Source organism: Astatotilapia calliptera, chromosome 5 (genome assembly GCF_964374335.1).
Source record: "Astatotilapia calliptera chromosome 5, fAstCal68.1, whole genome shotgun sequence".
Classification (NCBI taxonomy): domain Eukaryota; kingdom Metazoa; phylum Chordata; class Actinopteri; order Cichliformes; family Cichlidae; genus Astatotilapia; species Astatotilapia calliptera.
This window is the reverse complement of record NC_137426.1, coordinates 33,290,309-33,307,435: the sequence shown is the minus strand read 5'-3', so window position 1 is coordinate 33,307,435 and position 17,127 is coordinate 33,290,309. Positions and strand designations below refer to the sequence as shown.

At 43.5% G+C, this 17,127-nt stretch overlaps 1 protein-coding gene and 1 long non-coding RNA gene across 2 annotated transcripts; one reads left to right on the top strand and one right to left on the bottom strand.

Annotated features, from left to right (window-relative positions):
* The first annotated feature begins 1,525 nt into the window (after positions 1 to 1,525).
* On the top strand, positions 1,526 to 2,742 carry LOC145428967 (uncharacterized). Its single transcript, XR_013909327.1, has 2 exons — positions 1,526 to 2,054; positions 2,425 to 2,742. It is a non-coding gene; the product is annotated as an uncharacterized LOC145428967 (long non-coding RNA).
* On the bottom strand, positions 2,458 to 14,093 carry LOC145428966 (bactericidal permeability-increasing protein-like). The gene is made up of 15 exons (XM_080302121.1): positions 13,939 to 14,093; positions 13,732 to 13,846; positions 13,506 to 13,637; positions 13,277 to 13,432; positions 13,122 to 13,185; positions 12,404 to 12,464; positions 12,234 to 12,325; positions 11,955 to 12,131; positions 11,813 to 11,872; positions 11,573 to 11,740; positions 11,422 to 11,489; positions 11,295 to 11,337; positions 11,157 to 11,220; positions 3,818 to 3,894; positions 2,458 to 3,655 (listed from the first exon to the last, which is right to left on the bottom strand). The coding sequence occupies exons 1-15, from the start codon at positions 14,039 to 14,041 to the stop codon at positions 3,617 to 3,619; spliced, it is 1,419 nt and encodes a 472-aa protein (XP_080158247.1). The 5' UTR covers positions 14,042 to 14,093; the 3' UTR covers positions 2,458 to 3,616.
* Between the last annotated feature and the right edge of the window lie 3,034 nt (positions 14,094 to 17,127).

Sequence of the window (17,127 nt, the reverse complement as noted above, 5' to 3'; positions counted from 1 at the left end):
TTCCAACGGCTGATGGATCAGGTATTACATGACTGCTCTGACTTTGCTGCTGCTTACTTGGATGATATTGTTATCCACAGCAACACCTGGGAGGAGCATGTGGAACACCTGCGAACTGTTCTGGACCACCTGCACTCAGCTGGGTTGACGGTGAATCCGTCAAAGTGTGTTTTCGCCGCTGCTGAGACAGAATACCTGGGCCATGTCATCGGCAAGGGGGTTATCAGGCCACAAGTCAGCAAAATCGAGGCCATGGAATCATCCCCCCTGCCCCAAACAAGGAAGCAGCTGAGATCCTTTTTGGGCATGGCAGGTTTCTACCGTCGTTTCATCCCTCAGTTCTCCAACAGGGCAGCTCTGCTCACAGACCTGACGGGATCACGTTCCCCCAATTACATCCAGTGGACAGAGGAGGCAGTGGCAGCGTTTCATGACATACAACAGTCACTAAGTAAGCAACCGGTTTTGTACAGTCCCAACTTTGATGAACCATTCATATTACAGACTGATGCTTCAGATCGGGGCCTGGGAGCTGTCCTCCTTCAGGAAACCATGGAAGGCCGCCATCCAGTGGCTTACATCAGCCGGAAACTGTTTCCACGGGAAGTTCGGTATTCCACAGTAGAGAAGGAGACCTTAGCGATCAAGTGGGCCCTGGACTCCTTCCGCTACTATCTACTGGGAAGAGACTTCACCTTGGAAACTGATCACAAAGCACTACAGTGGCTTGAGCAGATGAAGGACACAAATGGGCGAATTACCCGCTGGTACCTGGCCTTACAGCCATTCCGATTCACTGTCCACCACGTACCAGGCAAGGAGAACCTTACTGCTGACTATCTCTCTCGCTGTTCCAGCGAGAGCTCTGAAGAGGGGAGGTGTGTGATGGCATGCCACACATGTTACCTGGGGGTTGGTGTCTCCTCCTGTGTGGCAAAGGGCTGGGAGACCTGAAGTACTGCTGACAGCCTAATTGGATTGCACCACATGCTTCATTGCCTGGGGGGTGTTTCATGTTTGTTTAAATGTTTTGTATTAGTTGGTTATATGGCAGCCATCTTGTTTTCCCCCGTGTGTCATTTGGTTTAGCTAAACCAGTATTTAAGTCCCCCTGTGTGTCATTTCAGCAGGTCAGTTTACCATATGTTTGTTTGAGGTTTTGTTAATTATTATCTTGAGTTTAGTCTGTTGAGTTGACCTCTTTTATTGGTCTGCCTGTTTAAGTTTTGGCTTTGTTAAATATATTTTCATATTTTTGGGTCAATAAAACCCGGTTTTTGAATTAAAACCACCGGTGTCCTTTATGCTTTACTGCTTGGTCCCTGACAGAGCTATATGAGTAAAACACAAACACAAATGTGCACAATTACTGCACAAACTGAAGCACACTTTGTACCTGGTAACAGCCCCATTATATGGCTATTCCATTAAAGAGGCACCAACAGCACATCGTCGAGAGGTCCAGATCATTGAGTTGTATTAGCCCCCCTAACTTCAAGTCTTGCCAGTGTCCGAATGTACGTCTGTAAACGATGCATGACAGACCCGACCACATATTTGCACTTGTCGCTACACCTCTTTATTGCGGCTGTCGATTTACATACTCGGCTGCAGCTTTTCAGCTACAGCCTACACACAACAACAACAGGACATAGTTAATGTTTTAAGCCGGCGAGACCACGTCCCACCACAATGACATAGTAAAACAAAGTAATAGACTGTACTCATGCTTTTCAGTGCTGTTTAGTTAGATATTTTGACATTTGTTAAGGTTTGTGGTGGTTTACTTGCTGAGTAACTAAGTTTTTTGGCACTTCATTGTGGGCTTAAGGCCTGGATGTTGCTTCTTGACTGGAACTTAAATTGCTTTGAGTCGAAAGAAACTGAATTGGCTGCTTTTGATTTTTATTCAGGAAAGTAAAAGATCTGCTGAGGACCTGTGTGGAAGAACTGATGGCAATATGAAAGTGATTTTCCCCAAAGAGGACGTTCATGTTCAGCCTACAGCATTCAGCACTGTACCCATCAGTGTTGGAGACTATGTGCTGGTGAAGGTAGGATATAATTGATATAGACGGATGCAACTTTAAAGAATATCTGTTGTCTTCTAAAAAAACACAATTTATATGAGCAAGATGTTTGGCAGATTGAATGAGTGTTAGGCCACTACCTGAAATAGTCAAAGCCAAGTTTTAAGGGATCCTTTAGTGAATATATCATGTGTTTATGATGTATCATCATGTCAGCAGTTTAATGTTTCTGCTGTAAGCATTGGTTGATCCAACTTTAAATGCTGGGTACACTGTCACCAGTCAGGAAAGTGACTGGAAAAGTGTTTCAGGAATATTGATTATCTTGAATGTATAAATACGGTTCTTGTATTCAGTCTTTTATTCTCTGGCGTCTTCTTTTGTCTTGTTTTAGATCTTGTCTGCCAACTCCCAGAGCCTGAGAGGTCGAGCTCTCAGTCTCAGCTCCCTGAGAGCCAGAGAAGTGCACTGTAGGACTCCACCTGAGGACCAGCGTGATGAACATGTAGCTCACACTCAACCGTGACTTAAACATGTCACTGATTGATGGACTCGGATGATACCACATCGAACAGACTGCTACATTTCCTTCATCACTTGTTTGACGTTTTTGACAAATGGAGGATGCTTTCAGGTGGACTGTTGCAACAAGCTGTGAAAGTTTCACTTGTAAACAAACTATGGAAGTTTATTAAAAGCTGTTTGAACGATGCCTGACGGTGTTCTGTGTGATACATAAAGTGGCATTTTTTAAGATCATTGAATCATAAGGAGACACATTGTCTTTTATGTGACTTTGTCATTTATTAAGCACTCTAAATTGCCAATGTCTGAACATGCTGTAAGGTAACTTACAAAAAGCAAACAGGGAAGCAAGCGTTAGCTAATATTAGCCGGACGACACCCTAAGGTAAATTCTACGGTCCAATTCTAATCCCAACTAAGGTAAATTCCAACCTGACTTATATGTCAAAATGTAGTCTTGAGAGAAAAAGGTTAATTGCAGGGCTGAAGTAGTAGCTTAGCTTTCTTTTGCCAAAATACTTATTGTTACAAATGAATCATGTCATATTTGTGCAGCTAGCTTGGTTACAGCTAGCTTGGTTACAGCTAGCTTGGTTACAGCTAGCCTGGTTACAGCTAGCCTGGCAACTGTATGCTGCTTGCTAAGATTAATGTCATGTAGCTTCACCCATAAAACCATGTGGAAGTAGCTTATATTTATATTCTTTTAATCTCTACCCACCACAGAGGGATGCATGCAGTTGCAAAAAGACTAGCAGTCCTAAAGTGGTCTATAGACTGGAGCTCAGAAGACATTTTGCTGATGAGTGTGCTGATGATGTCCTTGGCAACTCATTTCACTCATATTAAAAAAGTCCATACGCACTAAATATAGAAATGGTTAACTTCAGAGGAGAACCAATACATAGAAAACACAATATTCTGACTGCTGTCAGAAGTAATACTTATTTAGCTTTTTCTTGGGAATTTCTGCCAGATTATCGTACTCTGACTGTAATTGTGTCTTCATGGAAGGATGCTAGAATGCAGAAAAGAATCCTGGGAGTTTTCAGGAGTGCAGTTCAGCTGAACTGAACATCTGTCCCAATCAGGATGTAGTCCTAGAAGGAACAGTTCACAGCTTTGAGTTAGAAAATCTGCTCATTCCTTAGAAATGTCAAGATTTCTTAATTAGATCTCATGTCATATACAAGAAGCAATACGCTCACATGCATGAAATCGATAAAAAAAAACAACAACAACATATTATCAGTATCTCTGACCTTCAGCACATCAAGCTGGGTGTTCATAAGCTTCATCTTTCCAATTGTGGGCAGTGGGTATCCCTTAGCAAGTTGGACTGCAAAATGAAATTCATAATTTTAGACCACAATTTCACAAATGTGGCAGAATGTCTGTTACGGCTGTGGCCATAAGAACACTGTGTGGGCTGTTTGTTCTGTGTCTCTTTACTGTGTTTAAGACTCTTTACAGGTCCCTCCCCTAATGAAGAGTAGTGAGCAGCTGATTGGACCATGGAACAGGTGACCACATTCAAAAAGCCGCTCTGACAGCTCCAGGGAGAGAGAGAGAGAGAGAGAGTGTGGAACGAGCGAGTAGCCTGACAGCCGTCGCAGTCCTGACCCTGGTTTTCCCAGCCTGTGTTTATCTTGTGTATTTGTGGGAGTGTGAATTGTAAAAGCCGCTCCTAGTGCATTAGCTGAGAGCTTAGGCACTCGTGGGCTGAAGCGGAAGGGGTGAGCTGCCTTTTCTTTTGGAATCGTTTTCTCCTGTTTTTCTTGGTCAGGGAGCGAGGGATAGCTCTGTCATTTGTTTGTTCTTTTTTCTTTCTTAGGGTTTAGTTAGTCTTTTCTGGTGGGACTTAGTTGGTTTTGTTTATTATTTTGGCCTGGGCTCACCCTGGAGCTATGCTTCTTGTCCTTAAATAAAATCACTTTTTTTTTACTCACAACTGGTTTGGATGTTTGGCTTGGGAACCAGGGCGGGGATTTGTCTCTCTCTCCTCCAACCTTATGTGCGTCCCTACCCGCCTAGACTAGGGGCGTAACATAAATGGGGGCTCGTCCCTTTTCGTTCGTGTGATTGGTTCGTTTCCTTTTTGCGTTTGTGGTGGGGGGGAAATGTCGTGCGCGAGTTTTGCGGCTCTGGAGTGCGCGGATGCGGTTGGGTGTCTGCGGAGTTGTGTTTTCCTTTTTCGCTTTGCTCGTGATGTCGTTTGACATGGATGATTTTGCGCAACGTCCCTCCATTGAAAAGTTGGAGCGGTGCACAAAAGCAGATTTGTTGGTAGTGGCTAACTTATTCAGGGTGGATGTTCCGTTGAATGCTAAGAAGGCGGAAATTAAACACTGTTTGGTGGAGAGACTGGTGGACAGGGGAGTGTTTGGGGGGCAGAAAACCTCGCCGAGTGGGTCTGGGAGTTTGGAGACGGCAGTGGGGGCGGAAGCTGCTGGGGCCGTCCCGAAGCCTTCCAAGGGGCGGATGCCGTCGGGGGCGGAAGCTCCTGTCGCCATTCAGTCTCCTGTATTTGACCCGGCTGGCCAGGTTGGGGCGGGTTTGGTGACGGAGGATCTCAGGCTTGCCCTTCGCTTGAAGGAGGTGGAGTTGGCGGCTAAGGCTAAGGAAGTCGAGCTCATGCATCTCCGCATTCGAGCTATGGAGCTTGATCGTTCTCGAGCGAGTGACGCTGCTCCCGTTCCTGTAAGTACACTCCCCGACACTCCCACCATAGACCAGTTTAACGCTAGCAAACAGATTGTTTTGGTACCTCCTTTTAGGGAAGGAGAGGTTGACTCATATTTCACTGCTTTTGAGCGCATCGCAACCACTTTAAAATGGCCAAAGGACGTCTGGAGTCTGTTGCTGCAATGCAAATTAATAGGAAGAGCGCAGGAGGTCTGTGCGAGTCTTTCTATTGTGGACAGCTTGGATTATGAGGTTGTCAAATCCACTATTTTGCGGGCTTATGAACTTGTCCCAGAGGCGTATCGACAGAAGTTTCGTGCCTGTCGCAAGTTTGATAGTCAAACGTTTGTGGAATTTGCACGTGAGAAAACTGTCTTATTTGACAAGTGGGTGGCTGCCAGTCACGCGGAGGACTTTACTCAGCTAAAGGAGTTGATCCTGCTGGAAGAGTTCAAGACATGTCTCCCTGAAAACATTGTCGTGTATCTTAATGAGCAGAAGGTGGGGTTACTGTCTAAAGCCACGGTCCTTGCCGACGAGTTTGGGTTAACTCATCGTGCTGCACTTTCGACAGAGCGCCGTGGGTACACTTCCTCACCTCGTCCTGTCAGAAGTTATAGGGTTTCCCCTAAGCGCCAGACACGTTCTGCTGCTATTCCTATGTCAGATCGCAAATGTTTTTATTGTCATGAAATCGGGCACCTCGTTGCTGCTTGCCCATCACTACAGCGCAGGGAGCAGGCCAACACGGTGAGGAAGCCGAAAAGTGTGGGTTTCGTTCGTTCTATGTCAGCTTCCACTTCACCTAGCAATGGAGTGGGAAGTGAAGGCTTTGATGAGAGCTACCGCCCTTTTGTGTCGGAGGGGTTTGTTTCGTTGAATGAAAAAGAGGAGGATCGGGTGCCGATCATGATTCTGCGTGACAATGGGGCCGCGCAGACTCTTATTTTGAAGGGTATTCTACCTTTTTCTGATGACTCTTTTTGTGGTTCGGATGCTCTTGTCTGGGGTGTAAAAATGGATGTACTGCGTGTGCCACTGCACAATGTGTTTCTTCAATCGCCGCTCGTTTCGGGTTCGGTACCGGTTGGCGTGCGCGACCAGTTGCCAGTGCCCGGAGTTGCGATGATTCTGGGGAATGATTTGGCTAACGGAAAAGTGTTTTCTACCCCGAGAGTGGTTGAGATACCGGTGCCTGATATTTCATTACCTAACCCTGTCGCTGAGGAGCATTCCTCCTCTGTTTTTCCTGCTTGCGCGGTAACTCGTGCGCATAGGCGCAAGTACGGTGACGTGGATTTATCTGATTCTTTTCTCTGTGCTGGTGGTGGGCCGGAGTCTGAATCTGAAACCCGTGTTCCACTGACGGGCGACTCTGAGGCGATGCTGCCTATTAGCCCATCAGTGACACCTCAACTGTCTTTGGAAATCAACAAAAAGGAGTTGGTTTCGGCACAGCAGAGTGACCCAACTCTTGTGAGTTGTTTTTCCGCTGCCAACTCTAGCGACCAGTACCCTCGTGTTTATAGTGTGGAGGATGACGTGTTGATGCGTACTTGGTATCCGCCTACAGCTGGTGATTTGGGTTGGAATGTGTTTAAACAGGTTCTGGTGCCTCAACAGTACCGACCCAAAGTTCTTGGTCTTGCCCATGACAGTTTTTCTGGACATTTAGGTATTAGGAAAACCTATCACCGCATTCTGCGTCATTTCTTTTGGCCAGGATTGAAGAATGACGTTGCTCAGTATTGTCGTTCTTGTCACACCTGTCAGATTAGTGGTAAGCCTAACCAAGTCATTCCACCCGCTCCATTACACCCTATTCCAGTTTTAGGGGAACCTTTTGAACACATCCTCATCGACTGCGTTGGTCCGCTCCCTAAAACAAAATCGGGTCACCAGTACCTCTTGACTCTGATGTGTGTTGCTACCCGTTTTCCCGAGGCAATTCCGTTGCGCACCCTTAAGGTTAAACCAGTTGTTAAGGCATTGGTGAACTTTTTCTCTATTTTTGGTTTACCAAAAGCTGTTCAAACTGACCAAGGCTCTAATTTCATGTCTAGGATTTTTGCTCAGGTTTTGCAGTCACTTGGCATTAAACATTGGAAATCTAGTGCCTATCATCCGGAGTCGCAAGGTGCGCTCGAGCGGTTTCATCAGACATTGAAATCGATGATGCGGAAATTTTGCCTTGAGTCTCAAAAGGAGTGGGATGAGGGGTTGCCGCTGCTTCTTTTAGCAGTGAGAGAAAGTGTGCAGGAGTCGTTAGGATTTAGCCCTGCTGAGCTGGTGTTCGGTCACACAGTGCGTGGCCCCTTGCGATTGCTTAAGGAGAACTTCCTGTCCGACACTGTTGCCCCTAAGGAAAATGTGTTAGACTATGTGAGCTCTTTCAGAGAGCGTTTGCATAAAGCGTGCGCAATTGCACGGGATGCTCTCAGTGCAACACAAGGTAGGATGAAGAGGAAGTTTGATGTGAAGGCTGTGCAGCGAAAATTTGAGGTTGGTGATAAAGTTTTAACACTTTTACCGGTCCCTGGATCTTCCCTCCAGGCCAAGTTCAGTGGTCCGTATACAGTGCAGGCGAAATTGAGTGACACGGATTATGTCATCGACACCCCAGAGCGAAGGAAAAAGTGCCGTGTGTGTCATATTAATATGATGAAGCCCTACTTTGCTGGTGGTGTGTCAACAGTTGCGACTGTGGGGGTGCCGGTTTCCGAAACTCGGTATGACCCAGTAGGTGACGATTTGGTTTTCGGTTGTGCTGTGGGCTGCGCACGACTTAGGAATTCTGAAATCCTACGTGATTTAAGGTCACATTTAACTGGGGTAGACGATGATGTCTGAAATGACGTGTGTCGGTTGATTGAAAATCATCCTAATCTTTTCTCGGACACTCCATCCTGTACCACCGTGTTGGAGCATGATATCGATGTGGGGGACCATCCTCCAATCAAACAGCATGCCTACCGGGTGAATCCCACTAAACGTGCTCTTTTCCAGACAGAAGTCTCTTATCTGTTGGAGAATTGTCTTGCTGTCCCTAGCTCTAGTGCGTGGAGTTCCCCATGTCTCCTAGTGCCTAAAGCGGATAAGACCCCACGGTTTTGTACAGATTTTCGGAAGGTGAACAGTGTGACCAAGCCTGACTCCTATCCTCTGCCCAGAATGGAGGATTGTGTTGATAGGGTCGGTTCTGCGACCTTCGTTACCAAGCTGGACTTGTTAAAGGGCTATTGGCAAGTTCCCCTAACATCACGTGCGGCCGAAATCTCTGCTTTTGTTACTCCTGACCATTTTCTCCAGTACACTGTCATGCCTTTCGGGTTGCGCAACGCTCCCGCCACATTTCAACGGCTCATGAATATCGTGCTGGGCGGCGTCTGCAAGTGTGAAGTGTATTTGGATGACATTGTCGTCTATTCAGACACCTGGTCAGAGCATATGGAGACACTCACTGATGTGTTCCATCGCTTGGAAAGGGCATCCCTCACCCTCAACCTCGCCAAGTGTGATTTTGGTAAAGCCATGGTAACGTACTTAGGAAAGCAGGTGGGTCAGGGGCAAGTGCGCCCTATCTCGGCCGAAATCCAGGCCATACTGGATTTTCCTGCCCCTCAGACTAGGCGTGAGCTTCGCCGTTTCCTCGGCATGGTGGGCTACTACCGGAGTTTCTGTCAAAACTTCGCGGACGTGGTCGCACCTCTCACTAGCCTCACTAGTGTGTTGAGACCTTTTGTGTGGACCTCTGCGTGTCAGAGTGCGTTCCGGGCTGTTAAGACTCTCCTGTGCAGTGCGCCAGTGCTGGCCGCCCCTGATTTTGCACGCCCTTTTAAGTTGGAAGTGGACGCCAGTGCAAACGGGGCAGGTGCCGTATTGCTGCAGGAAGACCATCATGGTGTGGATCAGCCAATCGGCTATTTCTCAAAGAAATTCAATGTCCATCAGCGAGGGTACAGCACGATTGAGAAAGAGGCCCTCTCTCTGCTGTTTGCATTGCAGCATTTCGAGGTGTATGTCGGTGGCAGTCCCTCGCCTGTGATTGTTTATACCGACCACAATCCCTTGGTATTCCTAATGCGGATGCGGAACTCGAACCAAAGGCTGATGAGGTGGTCCCTCCTGGTGCAGGACTTCAATTTGGAAATCCGTCATAAAAAGGGCACAGAGAATGTGTTAGCGGATGCCCTATCCCGTGTTTTCCCTTAAACATGACTGTCCAAAACATCTACAAAGGAGATGTCTTTGATTTTGGGAAGGGGGGTGTTACGGCTGTGGCCATAAGAACACTGTGTGGGCTGTTTGTTCTGTGTCTCTTTACTGTGTTTAAGACTCTTTACAGGTCCCTCCCCTAATGAAGAGTAGTGAGCAGCTGATTGGACCATGGAACAGGTGACCACATTCAAAAAGCCGCTCTGACAGCTCCAGGGAGAGAGAGAGAGAGAGAGTGTGGAACGAGCGAGTAGCCTGACAGCCGTCGCAGTCCTGACCCTGGTTTTCCCAGCCTGTGTTTATCTTGTGTATTTGTGGGAGTGTGAATTGTAAAAGCCGCTCCTAGTGCATTAGCTGAGAGCTTAGGCACTCGTGGGCTGAAGCGGAAGGGGTGAGCTGCCTTTTCTTTTGGAATCGTTTTCTCCTGTTTTTCTTGGTCAGGGAGCGAGGGATAGCTCTGTCATTTGTTTGTTCTTTTTTCTTTCTTAGGGTTTAGTTAGTCTTTTCTGGTGGGACTTAGTTGGTTTTGTTTATTATTTTGGCCTGGGCTCACCCTGGAGCTATGCTTCTTGTCCTTAAATAAAATCACTTTTTTTTTTACTCACAACTGGTTTGGATGTTTGGCTTGGGAACCAGGGCGGGGATTTGTCTCTCTCTCCTCCAACCTTATGTGCGTCCCTACCCGCCTAGACTAGGGGCGTAACAATGTCATAATGATATTATAGATGTATTACATAGCATGCACTGGAATCATTCCACCTAATGTAACTTCATACACAAATTCAATTAAGGAAAATACTGACATCAATAAAATTATTGATGAAAACAGTGGAATGTGTTAAAGTAAGGTCTCTGATGAACGTCATTCATTTAAACTGTTAGAAAATAGACTCCCACAGTGCAAATTAAAAACAGCAGACTCATTAGAAGTGGTAAAGAGATGCACAAGGAGATGACCCTGAAGGTGATTCAAAGGTATATATTTTTGGAACATTTTATGATTTCCCCAATAAGAAAATGGGGTAGAATCTTAAAATAAATGGTAAAATATTCAGAAGACCAGTACAAGCTCTATCCCCATGCACTAAACAGAAGTGAAGAAGTTAAAGAATTGAAAAGTGGAGGGAGGGTGGGACACGTCAATGAGAACGAACAGCTGTTAGAACTGGGGGAACGTATATAGATGAGAACCAGGAGGAGCATATTTGGAGGCGTGGTCCCACTCCTGAAATTCCCGATATTTTATCTCCAATAAAAGCAGGAGTGAAGGTAGGTGAGTACAGTTCCTGTACTGTGGTGGAAGTATTCTGGATTCTTGTAAATTACTTGAATAACTTTATCTTTTATGTTTTAAATTCTTAACAACACCTGAGAGGTAAATAATGAACTTCTTCCGATTTCATAAACTTATTGACTTTATAAAATATGAGCTGATAGCCTAAATAAAATCAACAGAAAGAAAGAAAAGGAATGTGAATAGTCTCCATATAAGTAAGAGCTGGGGGTCTGTTTTACACAATACAATATTAATAATTATCCAGACATATGTAGCTAAAATGATAATCCTGCTGGTCCCTCGTGTTGTTTGTCTAATATTCCCTGGAACTTTGGAGCTGCTGTGAAAATGCAAATGGAAATCCTCTTTGGAGATTTTGGTGAAAAAAAAACACTCTTTAAATTTCAAAGTGAGGATGAACTCACCATTAACTGTGGGTATCACCACCAATTTGAAGACCCCTTGTAAGATGCTATTGAGGGCGCTGACCTGTAGGTTAGATGTAGGGTTAGTTTGAGTTGCTGATGATTCAGACTGTTATTGTATAGAAATGCACTTCTTACCTGAAAGTCTCCCACATTACTTTTGTCCAGGGTCAGATCCATTCTGTGCAAATTAGACTAAATTAGAACGTGATGTTCATCTTAACAAAGACCTCTCGGCCCTATTTTTCTTTGCCAGTTAACTCACTTGTTGAGGGTGACAGCTGCAGCCAATTTCATTTCACTGACAAACATACGGGCACTCACGCTGGCCTCCTGTCAAGGCAATGGTGGTTCATTTCAGATGGTTTTCTAAAACCACAAAGACAATTTAAGATCATATCAGCTGGGTAACTTACCAAGTTCAGGACAAAAAGAGGCGACAGAGTAGAGTTGGGCTGGATGGCAAAGGCCGTCACTGTGGTGGTGGCCTGGACTGTTGCGTTGTTGGGCTCAAAGGTCAGCGTGGGGGTTTTCTCCATCTTCACCAGCAGCTTCATCATCAGACCTGGGAACTGCTTAGCAATCTAGAAAAAAAGAATTTCATGTGAAAAACTGCCAAGAATGCGTCACATAAAATGACTGGGATGTGTTGTCACCTCTGGGATAATGACTCCAAACGTTATGGTGTTGAGTCGGATTGGAGAGCTTTTTGGTATCTGGCACGACAAAGTGAGAAAGGTTGGAGATCAGTTTGATGCCCTGAAAAGAAGGTATGAGACTCAGGAGGCAGCAGTTTACCATGTCGTCAGTGATGGACAGGCTGAGGACTCCAGCATTGTTGTAGACGAAGGCTGCAGAGTTGACAGTAAAGGCAGACATGCCGATGTACAACATGTTGTTGTTCTGGGGTGGCAGGTTAAAGGCCGCTGGTGAGAACGGAGGCTCCTGATGTTTCCCGATGTTGTAAAATTCCCCCTGAGAAAGAAGACCCAGAAAACAATGCTCCAGATTTTTTAAAACTAATAAAAATGTTATCTTTAGATTCCTGTAAAAATGTAGTGTTGCATAATTCTTTACCTTCAAGCTCAGATCTATCGAGGACTTTAAAACAGTCGGGGACGATACCATGGAATATTCAATCTCTGCATACTTGTCCACCTTGGCTAAGACTGCATAGAGACAGAAGCTCACTCATGTGTTCATCACCAGTGAAACAGCTGATTGAGTAACTAAACAGGATACTTTACCATTGAGAGTTTTCAGCTGAGGGTTTAAATCAGATACTACAGTGGTGGCCCGAGGGCAGATCTGCAAAGCGGAAGGAAGAAATCTGGTGTTAGACTTTGATTTGTATTGGAGAAAGTCATCATTAAAGGCTCACAAAGACATTTCAAAATTAAACATTTGGTGAACAAAAGAGCAGATGTTAAATAATCACTTAATCGCTTCTCTTAATGGATATCCATGAGACCTCACAGTTCTCCATGTAGCAGCTTAAAATAACCTAATGAAAAAACATACACAAGTTTTTCTGAGAACAAACAAAATCCTTCTAACTGGGAAAGCAAAGAGATGATGATGTGTTTGTTTAATGAGAAACTTAATGCTGCTGCAGTTGAACGTTTCATTCCACATACAGCTTGTTTCATGATTTCAATTAGGCTACATTGTTAGTGTAGTTTGGTTTGTGTTTGTTGCCTCCCTTCCTCCCTGCTTCTGGCTTTCAGTGCATATCTAAGGCTCCTAAGGTTTCCATATTTTGGAGGTAAATCAAAGTATCTTGAAACACTGCGGGCTAAGCCCGAACCAATAAATCTTTACTTCTTTATTTTCATCATTACCCGGTTACTTCAGAGTAACAAATGAAGGAAGATAATGTGAGACACTGTGAACTAGCAGACACCTTACCTAGCAGGTAAAGTGTGTAAGCTGGATTTCTGCTGCATGTAGCAGATTTGCCCTCACCTGTTTCTGAATCGCATTGCGCAGAGCCTTATCAATAAACCTTGTGAAGAGATTGTACAGCCAGCTATCAAAAAACAAAACCAGCAGGAATTAGAAGAATTCTGCAGATAAAGTAAAATAGTAAAACCCTTCTCCCTCACAGCTGGGTTTCTCACCTCGCTCCACCATGAAACTTGACCTTTGCACTTCCAACAGCAGCTGAGCAGCTGTCACTGCTGACCGCTGGTCGGCCTGTCTCATCAGTCTTGATGGAGATGGTTGTAGCGATACTGAGACCATTCACATTCAATTCAAAAGACCTGCTGTGCTTTCTGGTAAAAGAGAAAAAATATCTTTTTAAGCAGATAAATTACTTCTCTAAAGAAGAGATGTTACCTCACTCACATTATTCGCAGGTACTTGACCCTCCAGTTTCCATTCAGACTGATGAAGGCATCACCTATAGACATTCTGACTCCAGTCCCTGGCACCAGGTCCACTGAAGACTTTGGTATTCCCACCTTCAATACACGTATACTGGAAGAATTCGTGTTTTGTTTGTTTAAGCGGAAACAGGACAAAATACTTTGTAACAGAATTTAGAGACATGTTGAACAAACTGGAGCCTTACTTTGACAAATTGTACTGGACTTTTCCAATCGGAGACACCCTCTGTTCCCCTGAAAAGTCTGGAACTTGGATAGAATTGAGTTTCTGCTGCATGTCAGCCATGCCCAGTTGCCTGCCTAACAAAATGTAAAGAAAAATAATTTACTGAGCAAACACTGGAGAAATCAGTCCTTTTTGAGCAAGAGGACAGCTTTTACACAAACCTTACCATATTCAATGCCTTTTTCTGTCAACCTGACCTTTACTCCAGGATTGATGCTTAAGGTTGCGGGGAAGAGAGCCCCCAGAACCAGCCAACAGCACAGGAACATCTTCAGAGCTGAGCCATGAAGAATAAGAAGACCAAGGAATATTTATACAAGCACAAAAGCAGAAGAAGCTAAGCTTCTGCTTACGAAATCTATGGGGAAAAATTGGAGAGCAATAAAATCCAGCTTCTTCTTTTAGTGACAGTTTACAAGAACATGTACCAATTCAACAGTCCTGACATACAGAGCTTAGTGGAGCAGCAATGCAAAGCAGTTTATTTCACCACTTCCTCGGGTTGCTTAGAGTGAAAGCCTATGAAAGAGCTAACGGCCATTGCTCCACATGAGACTGCATAAGATTGAATGACAAATTACATAATGATGAAGTTTAGTTATACAATCACAACACAGTTATCACACACTTAGTTCATGTGTCTCAACATTTAATTTTGTTAACAAATAAACCACAACAGAAAACTACTAACGATTTGTAATCAGAGCTATACAAAAAAGCTCTAACATTAAGTCTTAGAAAAAGTTAAAGACATCTAGCTGTTAAATCGAGAGCACCCTAAATTTAGAGTCACACTGAACATCAAAAGTTATCCTGGTGCTATAGACACCTGAAGATGTTTTAGGTGTATTTGGCAGCAGGTACAGGTGCGACTGTGAACCTGAATGAAACGGTTGCCCATCTTCTAGGAAAGGTGCCCAAACACCATTGCTCTCTCCAAATCCATCCTATTTTTTTCTACTTTTGCTTTTTGCTAGTGTCATTGTTACTGCAAGACACAGTGCAAGAGTGTGACAGAGATACCAGGAGATATGCTGTTAAACAAGGAGAGCAGGACTAGTGACGGCTGCTTTGTGCAATGAGGAACAGAACAAACGCTGTCAGTCGTGCAGTGGGACTTGTGCTTGCAGCCCAGCACCATGTATCCATTGGAATTCCCCAGAGAATACCAGAACTGGCTGGTTTGCTCTGACATCCTGTTTTCATCACACATCGGAGGCTCACACAATTTCTGTTAACAGGGAAAGACTGTCTGGCAAAACAATGACGAGAAATTTGCAAAGAGCGTGTCAGTGGTGGGAGCCATTACTCCTGTACTAGCCCCCCTTGTGTTGTGTTGTGGTCAAATTTGACCAATTTAATAGTTTTATGTCTGAAAAGTGTTGTTAATTTGATCACACAGACTTAAGATTCTGTGACTTTCTCCACAAAGAGGATGTCAACCCACAACCTAAATTTGATTAATTTGCATAACATTTTGTGTATTTTATTGAGCATTTTTACACTCTTGGTGTTCCTGGTCAAACGTAATCCCATTAATAGAAATGATTCGTTGTTTTCTAAGCCTTGCTCACAGAGCACTGTCTGGCAGCACCGTGGCAGGTCGATATAGAGTGAGGCTCGTGATTACACATTTGATCACCACACTGGTGAGGAGAAAGAGAAGCCAGGAAACTGACACTGAAGATGGATTAGAGGGGGAAGTGTCAGAAGTTGAATATAATCCAGACCAAGAAATGACTAATGAGGGCGAATCCACTGATGTAGATAATGGCTATGCTGATGCTGATGTCACATTCAAGTCAAAGACTTGGACTTAATCCCCACCTGAGAATCAAGGTGGGCTTTTAGCTGAAAATGTCACAAGTAAGCAGCCTAATGGTACAGTCTGGTTTACTTTTCTTACAGATTCATGATGGAACTTTAGTCCTCCTTTGAAATGAGTTATAGTTGGTTTCACAACAACAATTTCAGAATGCTGCCTCATCCACAGTGCTTAGCTGATTGATCTTGTAGGGTTCATTTTTGTTCCTTCACCTGATTCAAATTGTGAATACTTAGCTTCCCTGAATTTTTCCATGGTTGTTTGTTATTTGAAAAAAGATAAAAATGTTGAATAAGTTGAAATGTTCCACACTGTGCCTCTGTGAGTGTTCCAGAATCCAGAATGACCTCTCCATGTAAAGAGCATTTCCCCCCCTGCATCTTTGCGGATTTGAAAGTTAACTGGTCTTCACGTTGCAGTGCAGAGTGATTGCCCTACACTCTTTGATCCTGTTCAAAAGCAGAATCCAAAAGCGGATTGTTTGCAGAATGGTTCCTGACTTCAACCTTTACTTCTTTCTGATATTTTTATATTTGAAAAAACTCAAATATATTTTGATATTTTTAGTGTCAGAAAATTTATTTGAATTTTTGTTATATTTAAACCTGTCATGCATGAATTATGACAACCTCAATCAAGATTTTTTTCTTAAGTATTTTTATTCATCTTTAGGCATGAAAAAAAGACAAAAAATTTTAAAATGTACTTTTCAAAGAGTTTTTTACATGTCCACTTAGGTGGACAACATGTGTTTTAATTTATGAAATTGACAAACGAGTGCACATCAGTGTCTTATGTAGTGGTTTATGTGCAAGTATACCATCAACACTGATACAAATACAAAAAAACAGCCTTTGAATAGCTGTCCACTGTAGTGACCACAATGAGTGAAAGGGTTAAAATGCTATTGATTGTATTTGTCTCACTTCACTTTATTTTGTGACTATTTTAAGAATAATATAAAATATGTATTTCTGTTATTATTACTTTTCTATAATTTGACCAATTTAGGGGAAATAATGACAAAAGATACATGACTATTATAAAACAGACTGTGAAATTACTGCAAATTACTGTAAATATACCTACCAACTGACAGTCTATTAATACTTTCTGATGTTACATAGCCATAACAACACAAAATTACATAACATAGAAGTTGATTAACAAGCAAATCTATGTAAAATTACAAAAACATCTGCAAATAAATCATCTTTATTTACAGGTGCAATTTTTCACGTTATTGTACATTCGACATGTTAATTCACGTCTTTTTTGTAATTCAATGATATTTCATGTATTTAAAAATAACAGGAAATTTCTGAAAAAAATATATATAACAAAGTTCTGGTAAATTACAGATTTTGTTTACAGTATAGAAAGCCTGTTAAAACATGTCTGGTAAAACACTATGCACAGTAATATGTGTGTTAATGCAGTTTGAAACCTGCTAATGCGCTCTAGTGTAATAGCAAATTTCTTCAAGAGAAGGACAGAAAGCTTCCTGCCTCTGTGAACTACATAATAAAC